Below are 23216 nucleotides of genomic sequence, written 5' to 3'. Positions count from 1 at the left end.
GCAAAGCATGTAACGAACTTATTCAGGGTTCACAGCGACCGGCGAAAGTCAAAGAATTCACCTTACTCGTAACAAATCTTGTAAAAGTCAGGGAAATTTAAGTACGAATTTCTTATCTTTTTGCCTTACCCGGCCGTTTGGTAGGGGATATGTTATATAGGGTTATGGCACTATATATCGAACACTTAAGGACATTCCTATGAATATTTAATCATTATTTCCTATCAGTGAGGAACAGGGCACTGTTTCAGTGATAAAACTGTAAAGGTGTTATTTATTTTTTGAAACAAGCCCATTATGACAATCATAAATAATAATGTTGAAATTTAAAGAACATTTAAATAGCAAAGTTGTATTACTTCTTGTATCGAACGGGTTGTGCTATATATCGATCAATGAGGTTTCATTAACGAACAGGATGTTTTATATATTAGTGAACAGCGGGGTTTAAATGTTGAACAGAATATTTTATTTTTACACAAGTTCACTTTAACGACAATATGGATATAGTTTCATTGTAAACACATTGCAATAATTCTAAAATATAAACTAAGATAGCAGGCGCAAAGAGAAATACATATTAAAATGCTGTAAGCTACAAAATGTGTTTCATATTGTCACTCTTCAGCACCGAGAGGAGCATCTTACGTTAGTCTTTTTTTGTTGCCTTTCTTCTTCAGTTCTTCTCGGTATTCCTCGGAAGATATTGCATACATTTTCTTCAGCTTAAATTGATGGGGTTTCTCCGTTGCTTCAGGAAGTTTGAGAAACTTTGAAAAATCGTCACTACTACTTGAGGAAGGCAAGCATAATAATTCCGATGCAATCTCATCTTCATGCAATAATTTTGACCTGTGAATTTTTACTCCAATTTTTGAAATCAAGATCCTTCTTGAGTGATCATTATTCCATGTGAATTCAGGAGTATCACTTTCTTACTTTTCGTTTTCTTCTGAGCTTGAATCATTTGTTGTTTAGTTTTTATCAGCCAGTTTAGTTTCATGTGTCACACTGTACCGAGTTTTAACACTTTTCCAATATGCATCCAAATCTGCATCACCATCACTCTGTTCCTCTTCCTCACGTCTTAGTTTGTCACGGAACATATTAAGAACACGAGGAGGCATGACTACTTCCAGATCATCAAGCACAAACTTCAGTTTCTGATGAGGAGTAGGGAACAGTTGTTGAGAAGATGAAGGGGTACTCTAGTCACTCTCTTGCTGTGGTTTTCCCACTGGGGTCTTCAGAATATCGGCAACACACTTGCTATAGGCCACAGCAGCAGAACTCAATGGATAAAGACCACACTTACGAAATGCGCTTCTCACAATTCCTGGTTTGACGGCATCATCCCAAACTTTCTTCAATTGGGGTGCAAAATTTATCTTCGTTACCCGTGCTCCGAGAGATTTGATTTTCTCGTCCTGAAGAGCATTCTTCAATGCTCGTTTCAAGGGTGAAAATACGCCTACGTTTGCTGGTTGCAGAAGATAAGTGGCATTGGGGAAAAGACAATACACCAGTATTCGATAATCGTAACAATATCTATTGACTTGAAGTGATACATGATTCCTGTGCCCATCAAGAAAGAGAATAACAGAAAGTGTGATTTTCTCAGTCTCTAGCTACGGACTAAGCCGTTGGAGGTAAATCAAAAATGTTGTAGTCTTCATTCAGCCACCTTCTGTTTTCTCGTAGGTCTATAGCTCAGGCACATTATTTTTCATAATTTGCTTAAGTTGTATGTTGCTGTAGATGATCATGGTTTGGGCGCAACGTCCATCAGCACAGAAATTACCAAGTACTATTTTGCCCTTTTTTCTACAGATGTTACTGTAATTTGAAGCTGTTCTCTCACTTCAGGATACTTTCCTAAAACCGTGTGGAAAGAAAGTTTGTTTCGTCTGCGTTGAGGATCCTTCTTGGGTCTTCCATTATTGCACTTAATCCCTCAAATTCAAGATAGCTCGAAAAGTTCAGCAGACCAGCCGCGTATTCTCTCTTCCAAAACCGCAGCCCTACCCTTGGTAATAGTTTCAGCCTTCTGAGACAGGCAAGGATGTCATCCCATAAAACACCCAAACCAAATTTTCCCTTATCTTCCATGCTTGAACGATGTGCTTCTTCCTAAAGACTGTACAATTTCCTGAAGAGTGTCTAGTAAATTACTTTTCTTAAACGGAGATCCGCTCTTTGTCATGTTCATTACCCATTCAGGAATTTCCTTTTCTTCTCGCGGGCTCAGGAACGGCTTCCCTCAAGAGCAATTTCAGTCTTCTGACGCCCTGATAATTTAAAGTTGGAAGGTTCTCGATGCCTGCCTTTGGAACATCATACCGGACCTCACCTCCTGAACAGCTTATCAAGGCAGATAACGAATACTGGAATGGTTTCATTTTATGAGAAGTTTGATTCTGATTTTGGGGACACTTTCCTTGTTGGGGTTCTTAATTTTGCCCATTGTCAAATTCTGAGCAGTAGTTAAGGATACTCAACAAAAAATCTAAACAATTATTTATGATTAACTTTAACTATGTTTACTAGTCTATACATTGAGGAGAAGAGCAAGGGTCAAAAGTCTGAAATAATGCGATCAGCACGACGTAAGACCTCGATAGGATAGGCTCTCTATGACGAAACATTACTAAAAATGGTAAATCTAAATATTTTTTATAACGGTTTGAACCCAAGAACTATCAGATTCAAGGTGGATGGCTTACAATTCAGTATAAAACTCGGTATTCAGTGCAAAAGAAATTAACAACTTAGTTAAATTAATATTTAAATCAGTAATAGCCCTTCCAATTACAATAATGTTCGATACAAAAGAACACTTTTTCTTAAAGGAACCTCTTTTATCGAACGGCATTTCGATATTACGAAATGGATCTCGAATATCGAACACTATTTTCTTTTTCCTTCAGATAAGGTGATTACTGAAAAGTAACATTATAACAAATAAATATACATATATTGATATTAACACCTCGTATTATTAAAAGGATACCTTATAATGACACTATCACACATGGGAAAAAGGATCATTACTGCGGTGCTGCATCTTACAAAAAATATAGCGATTTCTCCAATCTCACAATCTCAAGATATACAAAAACCCAGATATGGAAACTATCTCGCGTTAGCTAATATCGAAATATCGCCGTATTGATTTTTATAAGGAAGGTTCAGAAGGGCGTGTTCACAAATTTCAGATAGTACGCAACGTTTTTGGTATTCTTATTTCTTAACGAAATGACCAAGGTGTTCGATATTTAGGGGGCGTTCGATATTTACTGCCATTACCCTATATATATGCGTAATAGATTATGAATGCCCTGCTCGAGAAAAAAATATTATTATAGACCTGAAAATTTGTAGATCGTGACCTGGAAAAGTAAGCGAATCCGCGCTCGCCACATAACGTATTTGCGCGAATATAGGCCGCACTTTTTTCCTAAATTTTGACTTCATGGTGCGGCCTATAGTCGAGATTGTTCACCTCAGATAAATCGTCAGTTTCAAAATATGTACACGCATCTTCTGGGTTGAAATTAATACCATTGTAAGTTACTGCAGTTACTTTTGTAAACCATCAAAGACTGGTAACATCTTACATTGGCACAAAAAAAAAAAAAAAAAAAAAAACTTTTATTGTATCCTTGTTATACAGTACGCTATATTTATGTACATTAGCTGTTCGTGAAAAAAAGATATGCAACCTCGTTTCGCAAAACTATGTCGGTTTGTTGTACCCATTCAGATCAAGCACAAACATTTCCCACCGTCGTCTGATTCTTCACTCTCACTGGACGATCCAAAATGCTGCTCAGAGTCACTATCACAAAGAAGTTCATCTTCAGTCCCATCAAGATTATTGGAAAGTCCAGGTGTTTAGCTTTTCATGACAAATTCTTCCGATATTGACCGCCAAGCAGCCAAAATCCAACGGCACACTTCTGACACAGATACGCGTTGCAAACTGCCTCCCGGCATCGAAGTTTCTTTGTTCATGATGTAATTTCGATAATTTCAAATTTATTTTGTTTTTCCTAATCATTGTACTATAAACAATGTGTATTTAATTTTTTAACGGTACATATTGAACATCTTGTACACGTGTACTATTCTGAGCTTCTCATGTATAATTCTTGACAATTCTCAACGAAATTTACAATACGGAATTGTCACACTAACTTGGATGACTGATACATACATCCAAAACTGCAACGCGAGTTTCTCGTAAATTTTGCAGTGCGGCCTATATTCGCGTTAAGTGGGAAGGAACCATTTTATTGCAAGGTATGATTTAAGGCAATTTTTGCTCCTGACGATAGATACTTTGAAACAATATTAGTCTACGTACGAATATTAAAAACAGGGATCCCATCAACTTGGCAAAGTTAGGAAATTTGATGCTAAGCAATAGTCGGTAGAGGTAGCCTGCAGATCGAACACAACCGGTGGTAGAAACACGGCATTTACCAGGTTAGAGGCACGTTCAAATTCAGGTCAATATAACTGAATGAACCTCTGTATTAAAATGTACACGTATTCCCCAAATGGAAGAAATAAGAACAACCTTGGAACATCATACTATGACAGAAATTATAGAGAATGAAGAATTTTTTGCAGCCTAAATAAATTGAGTGAGTTAAATACCATAAATCACTTTACATCAACCTACAAAAAAAAATACAAGACACCTTAGCAACACTAGACACATTCCGCCTTATGCAGAGTCGTTTTGACGTATGATTAGCGTCATACTAAAGGCCTAAGTACTGCAGGAAGCATATGTTAGTCGAACTCTTTAGTATTGCACTAATCACGTGTCAGAACGACTCTGCATAAGGCCCTTATGTAAACATTAATTCAGAGTAGAGTGAATGCGCGGTGTGTGTCTGTAAGTGAAAAAGCAGAGAAAACGAAAAAAAAAAAAAGTTATTTCTGGAGAGCAGAAATAACGGAAAACATAAACAAGTGAGAAATGTGTTCGTATGAAAAGCAACCATTAAGGCAAATTCTGGAAATCCGAAATAGCGCCGGATGATAGAGTTCGTCTTTTCGTGTACGGGAGTGTGATGCAAAGTTCCACCCCAAGCAGAAAATAAAAACGCACATACACAGGTGAACAATCTAACATCATGCTTAATAAATAGTGTAATGTTGAATGAAAACAAACGTAAAATACAAAGAAATTTTTAAAAATGGTACTGCAGGCAACAAAAAATTATTCTAGGCGTTGATATGCGTCAATTGCTCGATGCACAATCCTCAGGGAAGTGGATTAGTCGCTGTGGTCTCGTGGAATGTCCCACACTCTTGATTTGTATTTGTGGAGCCATTTGAAACAGATGGTGTAGGCTGAGGAACTTTGCGATATAAGATAACAACAGGAACACATTCATCACGCCCGTGACCACATTTCACCGGACATGGATACGGCGACTACGGTTGTCTGTCAGAGTGGATGGCCAACTTGTGCCGTTGGTAGGTGATTTTAAGTTTTTCATAATGTCAAACCTTAAGATATGAAAATGAAGTCTCAGTTTCGTGCACCCCAGTTATACCGTGTAGGCTAAAGAACAATAATGAGAAAGGAATGAAATAGTGGGACGAAACGGGAGAGCCCCGAGAAAACCCACGCATACCGTTTGTCCACCGCAAAGCCCACTTGACGCGAGCTGGGATCGAACTAGAGGTCCCACGGACCAGAGGTGAATCTAAGATATGAAAGAATGCTGGTGTTATTTAATATGCGACCTACCCCTTTTCCATTTGAAATTTTAAACTTGCGTTCAAAATGACAGCTATGGATGCCATGTAAGCTATAAATTGCGGCTCCCTCTTTATTATTATCTTCCATTAAGATATTTTCGTTTGAGCTTTCAACATAAAAGGCCGTCAAAAGACTTCTGTATAATATGGGCAATGAGCTGCGAACTTAACGAAAATGTGAGCCCATGGACTAATAACTGGAGACTTTTCGACGAGGGATGAATTTGGACTGACTTTTCTCTAAGTGCCAGAGAAAAGGCAAAAGCAAATAAGGAATCTATCGTATTGCAGGAGAAAAGATAGTAAGTAACCTCTTTTAAGCAATGAACTGTTCTATACACACATGCAAAGTAGTTGGCCCATAGACAATTCTTTGCAAACACACCTCGATTGGAGATGAACGAGAATGGAAGTGCTAACTCTGGATCTGGCTGTTAAAACTATGAATGCTGTCTTTGTATTAGAGCTGTGAGAAAAGAGTAACATTTTTTATGGAAGTGATGACTTTATCTCTGGACCACAGGTGTTCACTGAAGAACACAGGTTCTGTTATGAGGAATGATGAGAAAATAAAAAGAACAAGAATTCGAATTTATTTTTTCCTTTCTTTTCAATATATGAATCTTTGGTTTTCCATACAAACGGAACGAATAACATAAAAATTGAATCTGTGCTTGAAAAGTAAGTTCTTTCCGTAATATATATACTGAAGGAGATCATGCAGTCTGTTGTAACATCTAAAATCGTTGCTTTACGTGTCACTATAAGAGGCCGTAGGCGAATAAAAATGAAACTGATGCTTGTAACTTTATACCTCTTGAACGATCCGATCCATCTCGATCAAATTTTCAACATGGATGAGATTCAGTCCTGGGATTGTTTTTATCACTTCACTTTGACGCTGCAATTTAGGGGGGGGGGGGAGATATATAAAAATGATTGAAAATGACCGATATTAGTGTCGAATCCATAGTTTTCCTGGTCGCTGAGATGAACAGTGACATTTCCGATGCCGTTTAAATCCAAATTCAGCCCTTTATGTCAAAAATGAAACGTATTCTCCCCGTGCGAAGAACGGGTATTCTGATAGTGAATAAATAAATTACATTATAAATGAATAAATAAATAAGCACATATTAATGAAAGTGAAGGATTATGAAAGGAATTGATGGAATGTGAATGTGGAAGGAAACTGTGGAACTACGGACGTCATAATATCCCTCACATATTCTTAAATGAGTTAGGATCGAACCAGGGAGTCGTAGCACCAAGGTTCCCCTATTCAATTGTAAATAATATAAAGGGAATACTCGACTTGTATAGTATTTCCATCTATACATGCAATTTCCCGCTTTAACTTTGTTCAAAAATGTGAACAGACAATCCCATAGCAAATTCGTAAATATATGTAATACTAATATGCAAAATATACCTCTGATTTATTAAATAATGAAATGCGACAATATTCAACCAATTCTGCTCTGTAGGATCATATTATGACGTCAGCATTTTCGGGTCGGCCATAATAAGTAGAGGATTAGCATAAATGATTCATTCGTTTTCAAAAGATATATGAAAACAAGTACACACATGAAAGATATATGAATAGAACCACAGACTCACCAAGTTTGTATTGTGTATTCCAGGTGGCAGCACGAGTCCATTATCTTTCCGATCGGGATTTGTACCAGTCGAAAATGGAGGGAAAGCAAGAAAAAAGTTTTTGTGTGCTTGAATATATTAGACGTTCGTCTCTTATACACCCTCCATTCCAAAAGAAACCGAACGTTTTAAAAAAAAACAAAAAAGCAATGTACATTTTGGAACAAATCATTTTTATTAATCAATGTATTCCCCTTCTGCATCGATACACATATTTGCACGCTCCAACAAGTTGTCAAACGACTTCTCCATGTCCTTTATTGGAATGGTCTTTAGGACAGCGGTCGTCGCCTTCTCAATAGCATCAATCGATGCGTGCCACTTTCCTTTCATCGCCAAATGCAGTTTCGGGGACAGATAGAAATCGCACGGAGCGAGATCTGGTGAATAGGGCGGATGATGCAACCGAATAATGTGATTTTTGACCAAAAATTCAGTTACAAGTCGCGAACGATGTGATGGTGCATTATCGTCCAAAAGAGTCCAACTGCCGATTTCGCGATATTCGGGCCGAATACGACGAATTCTTGCCAGCAAACGCTTCATGACGCCCAAGTAAAACTCTCCAGTGACTGTCTGGCCGGGCTGAACAAATTCTTTGTGGATAATTCCTCTTGAATCGTAAAAACAAATCAGCATCACCTTAACTTTTGACTTCACCAAGCAACTTTTTTCGGGTGTTCCTTCATCCGGCGCTCTCCATTCAGCACTTTGCCGCTTTGTTTCGGGCTCATATTCAAAACACCACGTCTCGTCACCAGTTACAATCGATTTCAAGAAGTTTCGATCCTGCCGAGCACTTTTAACGATGTCTTTGCAATGCGCAATTCGATCAACTTTTTGGTCTTCGGTGAGTTTGTGTGGTACAAACCGCGAATTAACCTTCTTAAGGCCCAAAACTTCGGTCAAAATGCGGTATGCGGTTGTTTGAGGAATGCCTAATTCCATTTCAATAACTTTCACCCACGATTTTTTGTTATGTTTGATGAATTCACGCAATTTTTCGATGTTTTCTTCCGATAATCCGGTTCTGGGACGGCCTGATCTTTCGTCATCATCCAGCGTCTCTCTACCCGATTTGAATCGCCTGAACCACTCGTAAACTTGCGTACGGGATAGACACTCATCACCATATGCATTTTGTAGCATTTGGTGCGTTTCACTAAAAGTTTTACCCAGTTTAACACAAAACTCAATTGCAGCTCGTTGTTTGAAACTCATTTTCCGACCGATGTACACAACGCACTGACAGTTGAAACGCAATAACTTTGTTGCCGTGCATCCAAATGTCATGACATTTATACCAGTTGTCAATGAGGGACTACGCCATCTACCGGTAAAATATTACAACAGATGGCACTAGTCGTACTATTTGTTTTCAAAAGTTCGGTTTCTTTTGGAATGGAGGGTGTAGCTGTGCAACGCGTTTTCAGAAGAGAGTGTGGAAAAGAACCGCCATGTAAACGATGAACTTCCGCATCACTGGATTGGGCGTATTGGTGAGAATGACCTAGCTTTGTCCCCCTGGTCTCCCAGATCTCCTGATTTAACACCCTGCGACTTCTTCCTGTAGGGTACATTAAGGACCTTGTTTACGTACTCCCACAACCGCAATCCTTAGTTGAGCTGAAAAGAACGCACCAGTGCTGCAGTACAGGCAATTGATAGGAATATGCTACAAAATGAGCTCGAGCATCGTCTGAATGTGTGTTCAATATGTACCCCTTTATTGAGAGTGTAGAAACTTGATGAGTTTGCGGTTCTTTTCATATATCTTTCATGTGTGTGCGTGTAATACTTTTGAAACAACAAATAGCCCTTTCAAAACGAATAAATCATTTATGCTAGCCCTGTACTTTAAAAATCTCTTTAGTAGTCTTCAAAACTCGGAAAATACATACAGTCGATAAATTGTTTTCAAGAAATAATGACTTGCAAAAATTAAAAAACAAACCACGAAGCGTCAATTATACAAGGGTTGGATTTTTAGTAATGGCAACAACGGTATCTTGAGAAGTAGAGTACTTACAAGGTTCGAAGTTTTACAGGCCCTCAATGTAATCACCAGCATTGTGAATCACGCGTTCCCAGCGATGTGGAAGCCGCTGAATGCCGTTGGCAGTGCCTAATATCTGGATAGTGCGGATGGAGCGATCAGTCGCTCGGAGGAGATCATCAACTGTACGGAAGCATCGGGAAGGGGTCGTAGTCGCAGGGACTTAAATCTAGAGAATATGGGGGTGATACAGCACTTCCAAACCCCAATGATGCAACAAATCGGTGACCGCACCTGCTGAATGTGCCCTTGCATTGTCATACAGAATGATGGGTGGGTTTGTCAGGAAGTGGCATCGTTTTCGTCTTACAGCTGCTCGCAAATTCTTTTGCAAAAAAATGCATTTGGGGGACGGTATGGTTTATGATTACACCATTCTAGTCGTATGCAATGATGAACATAGCTTTCACATTGGTTGGAGATTCCGAACTGTTGTTTTTCTCGGTGATCCAGGATGACGTCACTCGTTTCAGCTGTGGTTCATACGCTCTGGTCCAGGTCTCATCAATAGCAATGATCCGCCGTAAGAAGGCCTCACCTTCACGTTGATACTGCTCCAAGTATGTTCGAGCGGCATCATATCGCAGCCACTTCTGTTGTTTAATAAGATCTTGTGGAACCCACCTTGAGGCGATTTTACGCAATCCCAGGTTCTTCTTCAGAATTTTCAGCAGTCGAATGCCCTAGTCCTGTATCGTTGGCCAGCTGACGAATCATGGCGTTCCGATCCACTAGCACTAGCGTTCACGTTCTGCACATCATCTTCACTTACAGGAGAATGGCCGGAGCGAGGCTTGTCTGTGATAATTTGTCGTCCGTCATTAAAGGCTTTGACCCACCTTGCTACTGTACGGTATGGTAATGCACTTATACCGCAAACATCTTGCAATACTTCGTAGCAATGCCCTCTAGCGCATTCAATTTTCAACCAGTTCCTCTGATCCTGTTTCGTAAACATGACTGTGTTCCGCGAGCACTCACGCAGCGTGACTGTAGTCCACAAGCACTCACTCGAAACTGCCTTCTAACTGCTGGCGCTGTGCGCGCATGGAGGGGAGGGCAGGCGAGTTCATGTGCTCTGAGGGAGGGTCGACATCTAACCTACCGCTGGTATGAATTACAATGGATTGCTTTGTTCCCGAGTATATGTATCGCAATGTTGCCATTACTAAAAATGCAACCCTTGTATTTGATCCGAGATCTCACCAGTCTTAAGTGAAATAGAAAAGGTCATTTTTTAATACAAAGTCAACGATTCTACAAACCAATTACTTTATTTGATTTTTTTTAAATATATAACACATTCAGTAAAACAAAGATCGGAGTAAAATTTTATTGGTCATAAACACAAGATGTGAAGTGTTAGCGTCTGTAAGAAGATTTCAACACTTGTGTACAAGCGGTACAGCATTCCTTGTGCGTTCTGGTAACTGTACATACCTTATACAGAAAGTAATTTTGTATTTTGCAAAACGAACCCGGAGTATCATAGCGCCCACGCATGATCCAACCTTGTTAATACTTATAAACCAATTGAAATAACTTCAAACAGGGTAAATAAGAGTTCCAGATAGCAGATTCTTGATTATTTTCTGCCATTCAACAGATGGCAATGCAGGCACTGGATCGGGAACACATGGCTGCACAGTCTTCCACCATGACTCGACTAAAGGTTCCACTGACAGGAAAAGAACGCCATCTTGTTGGTGTTGTCGGAGCTTCAAACGAATACTACCTAGTAGAATTAGGGAAAAAAAAAAACAGTAATCACATACAAAATAATACATTACGAATGTTTGCTCTGTATCATTTATAACTAAGGTAGAAACTGGTACTGTGATGCAGTAAACCCAGCAAGGATTGACTATACTAGATGAGAAATGAATGTAATACATCGCTGAAAATGAAATTTGTCCAATAAGAAAAAAAAATGTGCTTTTTTTTTTTTTTTTTTTTTTTTTTTTTTTTTTTTTTTTTTTTTTTTTTTTTTTTTTTGTAGATTGTAGAATTTGTAATATCATATAATAGTACATTACACATACAATACATAAGGAACAATACATAACTGCAATTTTAAGTGATTGTTTTGTACTTATGTTACTTTTTAGTAACAATTCAAAAGAAGAATATGTTAATATAGTTACCTAATCAACAATGAACTGACAAAAACCGTTTTCATTTCAGTACGCGCTCAAATTATTTAAATACTTTACATTGAATACAAGCCATCATTCTGTAAAGTAACCTTCATACAGTGTAGTGTTGAATTTTTGTAATCCAGGTTTTGGTCCCAGACGAAGACCGTGGAATAACTTCTTTTGTAATCGCAGACATACCTCACCAGAAGGGCTGGTTAGAAGGATTGTGGCGAATCTTTTTTTTTGGTTATGCTGTCCTAGTGACTGAAATTTTTTAGTAGCAACATCATTGCTTTGAAGGTTACCGGTGGCGACTCTAAAATTGGCAACCCCTACCACGACTTGACAACACCGGATTTGACAACACCAAACAAGACCTCTGAATATGGACAGCCAAGATCGAGTCGACGCCGCAACTACGACACTCTAGTCGATTAAAAAACGAGCTACTCTTAACAGTAAATTAAGCACATTATATTTATTGACTAGATCCTTCCTAAAGATGATGTAACTTAACTGTGACGTAACCCGGATGTGACTTACCACAACTCATGAAACATGGAAAAAGCACTATGAACTATGGGATGTTCTACCTAAATTTGAAGAAACCGGATATGCATCAAAGATTGAACTCTTGGATCTTGTTCTAGCTGTTGATGTCTCAGGAAGATGATCATCTTTCACCAGAAACGATCTTGGGAGGATGCATGCAGTAGGTGGATCCACATGAGAAGAAATCTGGAAATGAATCTTGATCTACCAGTCATTTCATCTAATCCCACTGCATATATTGACATATGATCTTTTCCCGAGCAAGAAAGTGAACATACCATGAAGTTCCTTGCTAAAACGACTACTCCGATAGCTGACAATCAAATTCGATAATTGATCTGCATTGCCATGAGTGTGTTGCACAGTGATTGAGATCCATAACAAGAACTTCATCATTATATTGGTTCCAAATTTCTGCATACCACCTACTGGCTCATTTTACGTAACTGGACTTTCATTCTAAAGAAATCCTGTCAATCTCTCTCTCCTGATTGTGTTGGATTTTGCCTCTTGGAACAAATTTTAAGAGATGACATAATGTATTCACAAGTAGTTATGTAATTATTAATCCTTTAATAAAAGAAATTTTAATGTACGTGGAAATGTTAGTTATTTTGCAACAATGCAATAATCACATTGTTAAAGTATCTAACATATTTATTTTAGTGTTAAGACGCTCTTTATTCTGTAACAATAAGAGAAATTGTTACATTATTACGTAATATTATTGAACAATTCTAATTTTCACATAATATTTAAAAGGTATAACGTATAATAACCATGTTACCAAGTTTCATACTGTGTAACTTTTCTGTACATTTTTAATGTTGAAAAAAGTATTTGTTATCATTTGGTAGAAAGAATCATCAGTCTTTCCCTACTAATCCACGAGGTATTGATATATTGCTTGGTATGCCCTTCGTCGACATAAAATTACAGTTATGTATTGTTCCTTATGTATTGTATGTGTAATGTACTATTATATGATATTACAAATTCTACAATCTGAAAAAAAAGAGAAAAAAAATGAGTGAAATATAGACGAATGTGGAATATTTGGAGTTACATCTTTTATCTAGATATCCTTGATCGAGATTTAATTCCGACCTCGAAACAATCTCAAATACGCCACTGCTTCATACGTAGAGCTTTCTGTTTTAGAGACGTCTTATGGAATATCTTCACCTTAATAATGGCATGCTTTAGGCAGAGAAATGTTTATATACACCTGAAACTGCGATATACTAACCCCTTGAGTCCCTTATGTGTCTTTCGATCATGCCGATATGTTTGGCTACAGCTGTACTGTACTAAAAATGTGCCAGAAGCACTACGATTGTCCACATTATAGCTTTTTATCCTGTGAAGTTATTTTCTAATTTCATTTTTGGTTTAAGTGTTATGTTAATCTCTAGATAAAAGTTGGAACTAAAGCCTGGGACAAACATCTTGGCATTTCAGCTAAACGAATAAAACTCAAGCTCTGGCGCGACGTTGCCAAGTGGTAAAGGGGTGTGGCTATGGTTAAACACACAAACTACAGCGCGATCAGGTGGCAGGGGATAGACGTACAAAATAAACATGGCAATACCGCTGGCGCCTCATTTGTTAACAGCATTTAAAGGGAACTTGGAGCGCCGCCTTCAAATGCCAAGATGTTTGTTACGCCATTTAATCTCATCTAAGTATTAATCTAAGAAGCACCACGAACTTTGTTTGTTATTCTAAATTAAAAAGCACTTGTTTTCATAAGTTTTTCATAGTTGTAAGAAAAGAATACACAACAGGGATTAACTACTATGATTCATAATGGTATGAATAAAAAATCATTATTTTTCTAATTACCACTAAATACATTTTTTTAAAGATGTATGTGAAGCGTTTAAGAATTTTGCAGGGAAGATATTTCTATGAAGAGTTCATGAGTTTGCAAAGAAGTCGTTTCTATAGGAAGGTATACGAGGAAGTAAACAAAAACCAACAAGTAAATTCGTACTCGACTTAATCTTCAGACGGCTATTCTGACGATGCTCACAGAAGCAAGTGAGCGAAATACAAGGATTTATAAACACATAAAACACACAAAAGGTACGTAAAACATTTGTTTTCTTTATGATATATACCTAAATAATATCAAGAGGTTTGGAAGTGAAACACAGACGGAATATTGACGACACACTGATATTCTTTGCAAGGATAATACATGCAAGTGTGAAGCATGAAAGAGCGTCATTCAGTTTTCAAAATGTCTACCTTGAGCCTGGATGCAGATCCAGTCTGGCGGGCTACTCGTCAATGGAATTACGAACAGTGTCGATGGGGTAGTGGACTGCCTTGACCAAGGCGCGCTTCAGGGAGTCCACATTAGCATCTCTCTTCTTGCAGGCCGTTGACTGAAGCACTGGCCACAGTTTGTAGTCGATCGGGTTCAGATCTGGGTGCTAGAAGGCCAGTCTGATTTGGAGATGAAGTCTTGGACGTTAGTCCTTAGCAACTCCTGTGTTGAACGTGCTTCGTGCGCGGGAGCAGAATCTTGTTGGTTGGAGAACACAGTGGTACTCAATAGTTTCACAATCGTCTTCAACAATGTGATTTCTTATACCACAGCCTATGTTTTGACCCCTTGTTTACAAAAATGCAGCTGTGTTATGCCGCTGAAGCTCACACTCCACCACGCAATAACTTCACCACGCTGGGTCATGGGATCTTCACACCCTGGAAACACGTTTAGCAGCTTGCACTGATGACGATGCGTACCCACGGTCATTTTGGGCATCCAAGAACTGTTCAACTGTGACCAGCTTTTCGTCCGAAAAGAGAACTGTCATGTGAACATTTTCTGCGTGACGCTTCAGGATACGTTTGGCGTTCACCACTCTGCTAGCATAACACTCAGTCAGGATGTGACCTATATATTGTTTGTATTCTGTGTTCCATGTCTTGAGCACTCACGACATGGTTGGTCTCGAAAGGAAATCTCTTGGTACATCAGTGATTGAGTCCTGATGGAATTTCTATGAGTCTCTGCAGCTATGACTTTAACTGCCTGAGGTATCCTCATTGTGCGCGGTCTGCAATACGCTGCCGATCATTGACACTTCCCGTTTCATTGTAACGCTGGATGGAGCGGTAGACAAATCGTTCACTGATGATTTGCAAGGGTTTTCAGGTTGGCGACGATCGTGCTGGTGGCATACCCATCTTCTGTAGAGCTATGACTGCAACACGATTCTTGTTGTCGTTCCACTCCATCGTTACATGTTCCCACTGCCACGCATTTCACAGTGGAATGAAAAGCTCAGAGGCACACTTGTCCAACGATATGCAAGAGATGGCAGCACTCACTCATACCCATCATTGTGAAACAGTGGTCAAAATCTCTGAGAATATTTATGAAATAACAAGGTAATTTGCATAAACATGAAAACAATGTATTACGAGTGGCTGTTATTTATGATTTCACATAAAAGTACATACCAAGGATTTTTCATTATCAGAATCTTGCTCTCGAATTTTAAACTTATTCCATCACTTTTACTCTTAGAGATGGACAAGCAAGAGAATTTCATATTATTTATTTATTTATTTACTTATTTTTATTTTTATTTATTTATTTATTTATTATTTTTTTTTATAATGCAACAAATTTTCTTTAAATACTGTGAGGAAGAGATGAGAAGTACCTCGAAACCGTTCGCAGATTTTGCGCTTTTGGATATGTAGTATGAAACATTTTACTTGCTGATAACGCTTTGATTTTGATTTTTTTTTTTTTTCATCGTTATGAGTAAGTAGTATTAGTACTATTAAACCTGGATAAATATAAGTGTACTTTTCGTTGCAATACACATAAGAAAGGGGGTCTTTCATTCTGTACTATTTCGTGTATGCTTTTCGTGTTCATTTAGTGCAATGAGAACTGAGATGTAAAATCCAATTCCAACTAGTTTTTCATAAGAGAAAGAAAATGGTGTAGCTTCATGTAACACAGATGCAACTTTCTTCACAGTAGCCAAATAGAAATGAAAATTAAATCTTTAATTTTACGTCCCATGGTAATACCTTTTAGGTTAAAAACGGTGGATGATCAATGAAAGCGAATTATTGTGAAAGAAATGATGGAATACAAATATATATAATCAAATTATAGATGACAATATATACTTCCTAAACAAGCAATAAGCCTTTAATTCTCTTTTTACACTGAGTGCTAACTGAATTGCGGACCACTCTTCTACACAAGGATGTGCGGGCAGCAACCGAGCTGATTACATGACCATCCCGACTGGCAATATTGCAGAGAAAGAACACACTCAAGGTTACATGTTGGCATACAGCACACTATTATAATGGGAGATGGACAGAATTTATCCGCATTCCAATAGGGCACGATTGTGAGTACCCGAGTAATACGTGCATTAATAACCCAGATAGCAATACTTGTCGGATGCACCCATTCCTGTGTAGTGAAGGTGTACAAGAAGTGGGAAGAAAATGGAGTAACGGTCTCTACGAGACGGAATTACAGGGGCGTACGGAAGTTCAAAACGTGGAGCAAGCGTAGCGTCAAACAGCTCGTGACAGCCAAACGAACCATCAGTGTCCGAGAATTACGTGACCAATACAATGGTGGATTCACAACATCCATATCCCACGCAACTATACGGCGTACACTGGCACGCATGAATTTTCACACCAATGGACCCACTCCACACTTGTCACCGCCGACTTCATCGCACTTGGGCATAGAAACACGCTAATTGGAACGTGGATGATTTGAAAAAGGTGTCTTGGTGCGATAAATCACGGTTTGTGCTACTCCTCTAGGACAGACGTGTGCATGTGTGGCGCCAACAGCAGTGTGACGCCAACAGCACGAAGTCATGGACCCCTCGTGCATGGTGCGTACTGGGACCGTTAGTGTGCATGGACCACAGGAGACATCTGTTGTGTATCTGCATGTGTTAGAGAATCAAGTACACCCTATAATGCACCGCTTCTACCCATACAAAGACGGTACTTTCCAGGGCGACAATGCATCGTGCCACCAAGCCAGGACTGTACTTGTTTGGCTTAAGGAATATTCCACGGAGCTGTAGCATATGAATTGGCCTCCTAACTCACTAGATGTTAATCCTATAGAACATTTATGGGATGTTGTGGAACGAGGTTTTTGCATCACGACTCCTGCACCAACACCTATGGGCTCATTGTGGGATGCCATCAAGAATATATTGTGTCAGATCCCCGTGGAAACATAACAGCAACTACCAGAATCCATGCCACGCCGTATCCAGGCCGTTCTCTGAGCAAAAGGTGGAGCAACAAAGTATTAGATAAGTGGTCGCAGTTCCGTGGGCACCCAGTGTATTAACAGAATTAGCTGCATGGATGACAGAGCTAGACTCATCCACTAAAGTTTAGAATATTTACATCTTTTACTTCAGAAATCAAGTCTTTCATGTTTCTTTCTTGCAGACATCGCGATGTCTTGCATCGTGTGAAAAGGACAAATTCATATCATTAAATACTTACTGGCGGCATAAGGAGAACCAGTCAACCAGAGAAATGTTACAAATATTGGAAGCACTTGGATTAAATATCGTAATCGTGTCAGAAGACCTCCGAATGCCACTACAGCCAATCTCAGCTGAAACAAAAGAGAAAAAAATTACTTTTAACACATGAAATATTGACAGCTGCTGCGCAAGGAGACCACTTATAATAAAGATTTAAAAATTTTCATCTAATATGCTTCAAAACTACGAAAAATCAGAACTAGAAACCCAATATTTCTTTCAAGCAAGTGGTTTACTGGCGACATGAGCAATGACGTTATTTGCTCCCATCACAATAAGGCTAATGCCTGACACATGCCATACATTAGATATACCAAATAAGTTCTAAAGAAATGCAGATCATATGTTCTACAATATTTTCAAAAATTCAAACAGAGGTTACTAAAATGCTAAAATAATTATATATATATATATATATATATATATATATATATATATATATATATATATATATATATATATATATATATATATATATATATATATATATATATATATATACAGTGAAACCTCCCTTAACGGACACCTCTACAATACAGACAGATTTTTATGTCCCGGCAAAAAATATACGTTCTCTTACGGAACAAAACCCTCCCTTTTACGGACACTCTCACATACGGACGCGGACAGTCCTTTTTTTTCCCCCAAACGTTTCAATAACCTCTTCATACGATGCTGATATTGCAAAGGCGTTTATGACAAATTTTCAAGTGACACACAATAAATCGAGCTACAATCTTATTCCTATGGAGCAACACAATAATTCGGAAATCCTGGACAAATTAAACATTAACTTTATAGATATCAAAAATGTGGAGAATGCTATTAAAAAAGTAGTATCATACACCAGGAAAATAAACTATGTACGCAATGTGTATACTATTAATCAAACGCCAATTGAGAGAGTGGATTATGCTACTGATCTTGGAGTCACTCTGCAGTCAAACCTATCATTCGATATTCATGTCAACAGAGTAATTGGTGAGGCCTTTAGGAATCTTGGCTTTGTGATGAGATTAGGAGGTGATTTTTATAATACTAATGCTCTCAAAACATTATACACTGCCTATGTACGGTCTAAGGTGGAATATGCAGCGATAATATGGGGTTCTAATAGTAAGAAATATATAAATAAAATCGTAAACATTCAAAATAAATTTGTGCGCTTTTTGACATACAAAGAAACAGGTATATATCCAAAATTTGAGAACTACGAAGGTCTTCGAAACAAATATTCATTACAATCTCTTGAAAGCAGAAGAAGTCATTTCATATTATCTTTCTTACATAAAATAATTCATGGTGCAATAGATTCAGAATATTTGTTATCAGAAATCAAAATTCGCGTCCCACATAGAGCAACTAGACCCCATAATGACATATTCCATCTTTCAGCGCAAAGGACTAATGCATTAGATGTATCGCCTATCAGAAAAATGTGTATATTGTACAATAAGATGTCACAAGAACACCCAGATATAGATATTTTTAGTTACAAACAAAATTTTCATTCTACATAAATTTGTTGTATCCTATATATCGTGCTATTTGTATTTTAACATATATTGTGCTTTCATATTATTTTTTTATTATATATTATATGTGTATTTTAGAGTGTATTACAATAGAATTGAGGTCATATTAGTATGATATTATATATGTATTTTACAGTGTATTAAATACACTTTACAATAAGGGAAGACTGTAATTAGGCATTTGCCTGTTGTTTTTCCGAAATAAATAAATAAAATAACGGACAGGAATTATTTTCGGTTCTACGATATATTACAGTAGACAGAAAATTATTTTTTCCACAAGTGTATCTATCATGAGTCTACACCTGGTGAACCACCAAACAGAACAGCTTCAAGCTGAACTTGAAATTCTTCTCTTTTTGTCTGCCCGCAACGAACTGTTTTCTTCTGGAAATCCTAGAAGCATAACACTCATATAGGGTCAGTTGTATGACCAAGAATTCTATGCGAAAGATCTTCCCTTTCCTATTAGTCCTTTTTTTTTTTTTCTGGGCCTTGCATCTTTCCCGACAATTTCATAGGTAACAAAACGAACATTGATTGTTTTACAATAACATTCTCAACGAGGAATGTTTCCTCTCGTACTTTTTTTTAAAGCAACATTTTTCTTTTATTTATGATACTAGAACAAGTCTGGGTTGGAGTTTTACCGGCTTCCTTTTAGGTCAATAAACATATACACTCCCAATAACTTATCTTTTCATCGATTCCGTCAACGAATATACAGCGCCAATGCAAAAACACACATACTCACACACATATTTCTACTGAGGACTCTCAGAGGACATTTGCTAATGAGTTTTGTTACCCCTGTAGAGGAAAAAGTATAGCTTTTTCGCTAAACAAAGGAGTTTAGGCGGTTATTTGGTTCCTAACACATCTTTTGAGAAGGTTCTGAGAATTTGAAATAAATGAACCCTCCCCACTTTCCCTCACATGAATCTTTTGCAGTATACAAATATATTAACACATCAACCAGCAATAATATTATTTAACAGAAATGAATCTCACCTTCACCCCTCCCAGTAATTCAAATACGTACTAAAGACACTAGTATCATATTGAATTTTACGTATTTACGCTCATACATAATGTATTTACTGTATATTACTGCATATAATTACCGTTGTGAAAAATTAAATTTTTGTAACCTCTCTGTAACGGACAAAAATTCTTGTCCCATTGGTGTCCGTTATTCAGGGGTTTCACTGTATATATATATATATATATATATATATATATATATATATATATATATATATATATATATATATATATATATATATATATATATATATATATCGGATGTTCTAAAAATGGCGCCCATGAACCACAGAGTACTATTCTACAAGTCAAAATAAAGCAAAAATGTTATGATGGTATTCCCTCCGGGGCTTCCTTCAGCCGCTATGGGGAATCAAAAGTTCACAATGTGGCAACGTTGCATATTAACTTGGAGTCATTAGCATTACTCTACGAACACAACAAGCAGTTGAATCGATTGCTACACTAGTAAGTGATGCTAGTATCAATCAATAACGACTTTAGCTGCCATCTGGAAAGAATTGATGTAACTATTTGATAGATTGGTAGATTAATCTATGATTCCTTATTTGCGACGTTGTCACATAGTGCAATTTGTGTCTCCATACGAGGACTTGAATGGTATCTACAACAGAGTTAACCATTTTATATTGAAACGCTCTTATAACTTTTGAACTATAAGCCAAAAAATGCTGAAAATTTGCAGCACGCAAAAACTGGCAGGGGACACTGACATACTCTGCAATACCACCAGATTAACATTGTTGTTAACCTAACAAAAAAGTTTTGTTTTTCAAATTTCACTACGTCAAGTTATTACAAATTTCAATGAAATGAAATCTTTAGGTTTTACGTCTCACGGTTATGCCAGTTAGACTAAAGGAGACTGTGATGATAAACATGAATGAAATGGTGGAATAAAGAAAGTGGGAGGAAGCGGGAGAACCCCAAGAAAACCCACGCACATGGTGTTTGTCCACCACAAAGTTCACTTGGCGCGAGCTGGGATCGAACCAAGGACCCCAGGCACCAAATGTGAACATTCTACCACTGAGACACCGCGGTCCCTATTATAAATTTCAAATCTAGATATTAAACAAAAACATCAAAAACCACACTTCTTGTTGACCGTTGAAAACTAAGGACTAGCTGTATCACAAACGTTCAAATGTTTGAGGTCTCTACAACAGTAATAACGCAAATAAGACGGGCAAGACAATGCACATCCTCGTGAGAAAAGTATGAGTACTTGTGACTGCAGCAACTCATGTACCACGGTTTTCATCTCATCAATTAGGAAATGCTTGCTTCTCATCTCTTTGAACAGTCCCAAAATATGAAATCAGTACCAGCGGGATCTAAAGAGGGCCGAGTGTGTGTCACGATAGGATTTGATATTCTAGATTATGGACACCGTTAAACGAGCAATATGAGATCAGGTGTTGTCATGGAGTAACAGAATACGTGAGGTCAGAGGTCCTTGTCGTTTACTTCTGATTGCACAACAAAGTTGATACTGGAGCAAATCTGCACACAAAATGCTAGCCACTGATGCTTCCTTCTCTATGTGACGTTCTGAAATTACCCTATTTTTCTCCCAGAAGATAGTGAGGATGACTTTTTCTGCTGATAATTGGATGCAAAATATTTCTGGTTTTGTCAACGAGCTATGGCGTATTCCTTGTTTGGTCTCCTCGTTTCAGATTGCTGATAGTGAGTCCAGACCCAAGTTTCTTGTCTGTAACAATTCTGTCCAGAAATACGTAACCTACGGTCTCAAAAGGACGTTTAAGTTTGTCCTTCACTTCACCCCACACACGTGTATCGAATTCCAAAACATTTTTTTTCTTTCATTAACTGGATTATCGTTTTTCTTACATTTTCTTAGTAATTTACAAGGATTATATATATATATATATATATATATATATATATATATATATATATATATATATATTGTAAGAAAAGGCTAGATTTAAATTCTTTTCATTGTTGCATCTCATTTAATGTATAGTAAATATTATACATTAGGTTATTACAAGTTTAACTATAATAAAACATCGTATTATAAACAACGTTTAAACAATATTAATACTCAACTCATCTACGTCTCGACGAATTTGAAGCTTTTTAAATAATATTATTATTTTATTTAATATTTAAATAATATTATTTTATTTAAATAATATTAATATTTTATTTAAATAATATTATTTTAACAATTACATTAATTCCAAAAAGAAAAATAATTTCAGTTACAATTAAGTCGTCATAATGATTCTCAAAAAAATTCCACCTGTTTACATCTTATTTCCCTAGAAGTTATCTAGGAAATCGTGTGCTTCCCTCAGTTTCTGCATGTTCACGTCCACATTTTTCTCTTTTCCAAAAAAGTTAAGATTGTTGCATCTGTATTATCGCGGTTTTCGTTTAATGATTTGACAGAAATGCGAATAAAACTTGAAATGAGTATCGATGGAAACAAAGTGTACAATGAGTTTTGAGATCTGTAATACACATCTCAACATGTGGCAGGAAGGAAAATAATTACTGTTCTAATTACGGGATGCATTTTTCAAGAAACTAGACCAAACCTTTTCAAAATAATGCAGTGTCTTCTCGATATGCCAGTCAATAATGCCTATGTCGAACGAGTGTTCAGTATAATGAAAGCTCAATGTTTAGCTGATAGAAAAAAAACGACAAGAGAACGATTTTATGAACACAACTGTGTTATCTTCTTCAATTCTCCATCAAGATTTACATGGGATCGTTGAAATTTATGTTCATATGAACTTGCAAACGGTCTGATAGGATTTCTACAAGACAGTGCCGAAAAAGGACTTTTCTTAATGCAGCTAGAAGCTCC

The 23216-nt window shown here is 37.4% G+C and overlaps 1 protein-coding gene across 1 annotated transcript in view; it reads right to left on the bottom strand.

Annotated features, from left to right (window-relative positions):
- Positions 1–10754: 10754 nt before the first annotated feature.
- The window catches only part of PIG-Q (phosphatidylinositol glycan anchor biosynthesis class Q), a 28680-nt gene continuing 16218 nt past the window's right edge, over positions 10755–23216 (bottom strand). The window contains exons 5-6 of the mRNA XM_081732080.1: positions 17725–17839; positions 10755–11234 (exon numbers count right to left, since the gene is read on the bottom strand). Coding sequence (XP_081588206.1) covers positions 11044–11234; positions 17725–17839 — 306 coding nt within the window. The 3' untranslated portion in view covers positions 10755–11043. The remainder of the gene's footprint in view (positions 11235–17724; positions 17840–23216) is intronic.

Source organism: Thermobia domestica, chromosome 11, assembly GCF_964235325.1.
Source record: "Thermobia domestica chromosome 11, izTheDome1.hap1.1, whole genome shotgun sequence".
Classification (NCBI taxonomy): Eukaryota; Metazoa; Arthropoda; class Insecta; order Zygentoma; family Lepismatidae; genus Thermobia; species Thermobia domestica.
The sequence above is the reverse complement of the archived record's forward strand: the minus strand, read 5'-3'. Positions and strand labels throughout refer to the sequence as shown.